The 6,583-nt window shown below is 52.0% G+C and overlaps 2 protein-coding genes across 2 annotated transcripts; one reads left to right on the forward strand and one right to left on the reverse strand.

The window, feature by feature from the left end:
* Positions 1 to 1,553: 1,553 nt before the first annotated feature.
* On the forward strand, positions 1,554 to 3,017 carry EMWEY_00054830 (hypothetical protein, conserved; the record flags this gene model as incomplete). The annotated part of the gene is made up of 1 exon (XM_013480159.1): positions 1,554 to 3,017. One exon carries the CDS (start codon positions 1,554 to 1,556, stop codon positions 3,015 to 3,017), a length of 1,464 nt encoding a protein of 487 aa, XP_013335613.1.
* A 2,093-nt stretch (positions 3,018 to 5,110) lies between these two features.
* On the reverse strand, positions 5,111 to 6,486 carry EMWEY_00054840 (hypothetical protein, conserved; the record flags this gene model as incomplete). Its single annotated transcript, XM_013480160.1, has 1 exon — positions 5,111 to 6,486. A coding segment is annotated over one exon (1,376 nt), but the record flags the coding sequence as incomplete, so codon positions are not given.
* Positions 6,487 to 6,583: the final 97 nt, after the last annotated feature.

Genomic DNA, 6,583 nt, shown 5'->3' on the forward strand with positions numbered 1-6,583 from the left:
TATTATATATATATATATATATGGACACGTACACATGTGGATCATTTCCGTACCTACAGAGAGTGGTTGTGGCGTATGGCACAAAAAGATTCACTATCGGCAGTCGCTTAACCAGGGCAGTCTTGCTTGCACTAGGCAACGTATCTGTTTAAAAGCTGATTCAAACGGAAATTTCTTTGTTCACTTTCATACCTGCGCATAAATTCATTATGTGTTTTTGTGAGCTGGCCAATGCGAAGACCGATGGGCGAGGGAACTGGCACCAGAAGAAATGAGCAGCATATGGCGAAAATGTTCTGTCTTATTGTGCAGATTACCCCAATCACTAATGATGTTTTATGCTGTGGAGTTGCAACAGTGAAGAGGCCCAAATAAGCAATTCAATCAATGCACCAGATCGCGGACAACAGCGTCCTGTTATAGTGTGGTGCGCAGGCACTACAATAGAGCTATGGTAAGGTTTCTAGCATCCTAAAGGCCATAGAATGAAGGATTATCACATTAAAAACTAGGAAAATGAATTAATACTGCTAGAGGTTCTAAGAATCGAGTACCATGGATAGGAGTAGGATTACCCTCGCCGGCAGCCACTCCACCACTCGGGTACCAGGTAGGCTCCTTTAGAGATCTAGTTGGATAGGTGATATAATTATTACTATATAGGTGTATTATGTCCATAATTACGGCCTTGGTGGAGCTCTAGGTCAGGCTCATGACCGTTCCGCTACCATTGATATTCACGCCGCCATCCTGTATGCTGGGCACCCAGTCATGACCGGGGGTCAATTTGGAACACAGTTCTTTTATTCTACGAATTCGCATTATTACTTCAGACAAATGATTTGTTATTCGTGGTGTAGACTTCGGGGGAATTTTGGTAGTCAAAGGTTGTACTTAGGGAGTAGGGACTATGCGACTGCTAGTAGGCGTGACCTAGGACGTTCGCGCACTGCACATAGTAAGCGCCCTCCCGACGAGAAGGCAGCCCAAGCAACTTGCACCATTATACAGTACATTTTCTCGTCTTTCAATTAGCAATACATTAGTTGTCTTGTCAAATATTATAACCCACGCAGCATGCCTCTTTAGCTGAGCCGTCGTAACAATCGGGTTCTGTGCTGCCAGCTGTCGCGAGCAAACGTGGACGGCAAGGTAACCTGTTTCAACTGAACTGTTGAACATTTCGCTTCTTCATTTGAAGACGTTATTTCGTAAATTCCTTGAAAAGTGTCTAGGGAAAGACCTCATGGAGGGTAACTTACTTTCCCGGTGGACACCTTCGTGCAGAGTCTGCACTGTTTTCTGAACCACCACCTTGCGCCGTCGCTCCACACTTTCTTTGGCTGTCATAGCCGTTTTTCACTTTTTGTCGTGGCTTTAGTGGGATTTTGTGAAATCGGAACTGTTCTAGCTACCTTCGCTGACGCTGCAACAAGTCTGTTGGCAGTTGCCACGGCACAGCCAACCAAGCTGAACCAACTCCTTCGTCTGAAGCAGCAGCAAGGACGAAAAGACTCCTTCCCCCACCGATGGAGTCAGGACATCAGCGTCAAATGCAAGCAAACCAGAATTCATCTGCGACCCTCACATCCGACAAAGAGTTGGTGGGCGTAAACGGAAGAGTGTGGGCATGGACGAGGTCCGCGTCTTCTTCTCCTTTCATCGAGCATTTGGCCCTTGCGGGGATTGACCTCCTAGTGGCTCTCTTGAACCTCATTCTGTTGGTTAACCTGAGGCCCCCTTGGTTTCAGGAGGCCAACGAAGATGTGCGCGGTGAAGAGGTGCAACGGAGACTGAGTCTGGCATATGTGGCGACATCAGCCATCGTAACTGGCTTTCTTGGGATTATCCTGAAGGCTGTGGTGATTGGGTGGTGCGTGAGAAAGACGGTGTTCAGGGTGCCACGGACCGGTGTTCCCGTGACTATGAGGCTCTGCGGCTATGAGTTACCTGCAGACTGTCTGGGTGGCTACAGTATTAGCTTGAAGGCTGTAGGCTGCGTTTCAGCTGTATGGGTGCTTTTGGGCGCCGCATTCTTTCAGATGATGGGGGCTGCCCTTGAAGACGTCTTCTCTTCGGTGCTGCTGGGAGTAATCTTCGCAGCTCTCGGCTCGGTAACCCCATACTTTAATGCTCTCGCGGAGGCTTGCCGCTCCTCACGGTGGAGATGCAATAGCACAGAAAACATGCCAAAGAAGATGGCCCCCGTGAGTGCTGAAGCAGCAGTGGAGCGAAGAGAATCAGAAAGAGCAGCAGCAGCAGCAGCAACAGAAGCTCGAGAAGCAACATCTGCAGAAACATCATCAGCAACACGCGGAGCAGCAACAGCAGCACCACCAGCGGGCAGTTCAGTTTTGGCTATTCGGTCTCTGTGGGAGTCGGAGTACGGAGAAGCGTTGCCTGTGTGGTTTTGCAAGGTCACATCGCTGGTGGATATCTTCATCCGGCTGTTGGATTTCATTTGCTGTCCTTCGGTGCTTTTGCTTTTTTTCCTGCAACGGATCATGGCACTAAGGCGAGGATGGGGGGCGGGGCCGTCTCCGGCTATAGGCCCTCAAGGATTGGCTTGTTTGTTGGTGTATTTAAGCTCGGCGCCTCTGTTCATTAGCTGCGCCGCCGGCCTTATTTCCTGTTTGTTGCTGCCTATGGACTGGCCCACTGTGTACATCTTGTTCCCCGCCCCTGTGTTGGCGTCAGTTAGCCTTGTATATCCTTTTTCTTGTCTGATTGCTTTCTCCTCTTGGTTGTTTTTGCCTTTCTGCTACGACGTCACTCCCCGCTACGGGGAGGCCTCTCCTTTTCTGCAGGAGATGCTTCTCAGGTCCTTTTGCCACTCCGAAGATGGCTTTGTAAACCAGACCGAATATCCCCCCCCTCAACCCCCACAGAGCAGGAGGAGATCCAGACAGGACGCTGACGTGGCTTTGCAAACCAGAGAGGAAGCCCAAACCCCAGCAACAGGATCTCCAAAACGCACCTCAGAAACAGCAGGAACAGAAGCATACGCTGGACCATGAAGAGATACGTAGAAGGCAACTTTAGTGTGGCTTCGTGGCGGGTGCACAGGTTCGGATGAGCAGCAAAAAATAGACAAGGGAACTGCACGTACCTATGCCGTATCTACGTACGTATTGTCACTAGGTTTTTTCCTGTATAGAAGAGGCGGTTATCCGCAGCGTTCGTGGAATCAAAAAGAAACAACCTTCAGCAACTGACTTCGAGCTGGGGGCGTGGTACAGATGGATGCGCACATACAGTAGGAGATATGCATATCTTAGCACAGCGCTTCGTGCAACATGACAGGGCCAAACAAGGTTTACGACTCTGCCTGCATTGAAGAAGGACCCATAGAAGAGCCACAAACTACCCGTGTTCGGTCTGCTCTCTGGCGTCCATTATACATAAATTGGCTCCTGGGGGAGTAAGTGTTCGTTTAGGTGGCTGTGAGGTGTACGCCGCAGGACATGCGCATGCGTGCACTTTGTATGGAGTACGAGCGAGCGCAGCACGCTAGCTTCTGTACTTATTTAATTGGCCAGTATAGGGACCTGGATTTCAATTTTTGTTCGGCGGTAGCCTTTATTGCCACTCTTGAACATTTGTCCGCTGCAGCTCAGTTGGCGTCCACAGGTTTTTGCAGTTGAATCTGCCTTTCCCGTCATTTAAAGAGCTGCACGGGGGCAGGGGGATCGGAGTCCCTTTTACATAGCATGAGCATGCATATGCTTGGATCCTCAAGTAGAGGCGTATTTGTTGGTGTGTATGAATTTGCTGCTTTGGTAATGGTCATGAATTGCCTCACCGGAGTTGTTTCCTGGTTTTTGCTGCCTATGGACTGGGTGTACGTCTTGTTCCCCACCCCGAGGGTGGGAGCGGACATCCACTTTCTTCCTGTTTCTTGTGTTTGTTCGTATTTCGCTTTCGGTCCTTTTTGTCCGTCTCTCTGTCCCCCTCTACCACCAACTCCCCCCACCAGAAGCAGATGTTAATAAACAGGTAACTTGTAGATAAATGTATATGTTACACACAGAATATTGAATCCAATGCTCATACACAACCATATCCCGTACATACATTCCAATGTATGCGCATTCATGCACATGCATATATTCATACGTGGAATCCTCGAAGTGCCTCTACTTGTTCCTGCCGCCGTTGAACTTAAATTCTTTTGTATTAAGTACTTGCGCCACGGATATATTTGTCGAAGTATGTTGCGTAAGCCGCACACCCTTCTAACGACTCCCTCTTCACTGTATATATACTATACTGTCTGTAGATTGCTTCAAGCACACTTAAGGGGGTGTCTCTCTAAGGTGTTGTTGTGACTACCTTTTCCGTGTAACTGCCAATTCAGCGCACCACATCAGTGCACATTCTGAAAACAACAGTACTTCGAGTATTTATAGTTCCCGCATTAGAAGTCAGGCAGTGCAGTCGTTACTGTACAATAGCCAGCCGCCTTCAACTCAAGCTGGCACCCTGAAATAAATAAATACGCTGAACAAAACAAACTGCTGATAGGCATTCCCTTTAACCGGGATGCACCGTTGGCAAAGGGATGCCAAGCCTCCCGTCGCTGCTGTTGCTGCAGACTGTCGGTGCAGGGGTTGGTGCAGCAGCAGCCGTCTCTGCAGCAGAATATGCGCTCTCCTCCTTCATCCCTCCCCACCCGGTCTTGTAGGCTTGTGTACCACCCTTGTTGGCTGGTGGTGTTTTCCTTAGTGGCCCCATGGTGTATCTCACTGGGGCCCCACACCGCACAGCATGCCAAAGGAGACAAATGCTTTCCTATCCGTCCCGGGTAACAGAACTGTCACAGAGCACGTAATTATGTCACCGGCAAGGGACGCACAGAGAACCCCTGGTACAGTCCCCATGAAGGACCCACAGCTGTACATGGGCATCATTCAGTAAGCCCCAGGGCGCACTCGGCCACGCACGAGCCCCAGACGGCAAGTCTCCTGGGTGTGATTTGTCTCCCTACAGGGGTTCACGGACCCTTGGTGGTTTTGTCAGGTCGCCAACACCCCCATTTTGGGAGCAGGAGCCCAATGCGACTAAAGGGGATGCGGCTAAGCGGGAAAAGGCGGGCCTTCGCATTTCTTCTTTAGGCCGCCTTACCTGCTGCGCCCTTGGCTGGGGGCAGTCCTGGCTTGGAGAGGGCTGGCTTTGCTGGGACGAGCGGTTTGGGGGCCAGCGCCGGTTTTGCTGCCGGAGCCCCTTTGGCTAAGGCGGGCAAGGGCTTGGAAGGAATGACAGGCTTGGCTAATCCAGGCTTGGCTAGAGCAGGCTTGGCTAGAGCAGGCTTAGCTAGCGCAGGCTTAGCTAGCGCAGGCTTGGCTAGCGCAGGCTTAGCTAGCGCAGGCTTAGCTAGCGCAGGCTTACTCAGGTCGGGTTTGGGGGGCCCTGGGGTTGGCTTGGACGGGGCTCCAAGTGGTGGCTTGGGCGCCTCCCCAGGTTTTCCTAGAGGGCTCTTTTTTGCATCTATCTTTGCGTCAGGTGCCTCTTTAGCCTGCTTAGGGGGAATCCCTGCCGTTGATGGAGGGCCGCCCCCCGGTTTTGCCGTGGCAGCTGGAAGCTTCGCGTCCTTCTTAGCAGGGGGTCCAGCAGGTGAAGCTGCCCCCCCCGTTTTGGGATCTTTTGCTGCAGGCAGGCCTGGTTTCGATGCTGGAGCAACCCCCGTCTTAACTACCGGGGCGGTACCTAGCGGTGGCTTCGAGAGGGCAGCCCCTGGTCCAGCAGCAGGGAGCGCTGTCTTGCTCCCATCAGGCTTCGGCGGCCCCCCAGCCTCCGTCTGCTTTCCATCTGGTGGAGAGAGCCCTGCCCCAGGCTTCGAAAGAGGCCCCGGCTTCCCCAGAGGGCCGCCCGCTGGCTTGGAGGGCCCCGGAGGAGAGGCCCCCGGCTTCGTCAACCCGGTGGGTGGGGCTCCCGTCTTTGGCTGATCCGACTTCTTTACTGCTTCTGCAGCTCCAGATTTCGGCAGATCCCCTGGCTTGGACTGTGGGAGCTGTCCGCCTAGAGGAGGTTTCGGGAGATCGGGTTTGGTTGCTATTCCTGTCTTGCCGGCCACCTCTCCAACAGGAGAGCCCACGGCTTTTGGTGCGCCCACAGGCTTCGCCAGCTCAGCCTTTCCTGTTGCAAGTCCAGGCTTGGGCAAATCAGGCTTAGAGACGGGCACGGATGGTTTAGGCAGCTCAGGCTTAGCAGCAGGCAACGACGGTTTTGGCAGTTCAGGCTTCGATGCAGGCGACGAGGGTTTGGGCAGTTCAGGTTTAGAGGCAGGCAACGAGGGCTTTGGCTGATCAGGCTTCGAGGAAGGTAACGACGGTTTCGGCAACTCAGGCTTGGACGCAGGCAATGACGGTTTAGACAGCTCAGGCTTCGCCGAAGGCAGGGAAGGTTTAGACAGCGCGGGCTTCGAGGAGGAGGCGCTGGGCTTTGCCGCTGTCGACTTGGTGGGCTCTTCTTTCTTTTTAACCCCATCTGCATAGGAGACATCGCACTGTATTATATATAACAATATATAGTATATAGTGGTATAGTATAGTATAGTATAGTATAGTATATATATATATATATA

The sequence above is a fragment of the Eimeria maxima genome, genomic scaffold (assembly GCF_000499605.1).
Source record: "Eimeria maxima Weybridge genomic scaffold, Emw_scaff1684, whole genome shotgun sequence".
Taxonomy (NCBI): Eukaryota; Apicomplexa; class Conoidasida; order Eucoccidiorida; family Eimeriidae; genus Eimeria; species Eimeria maxima.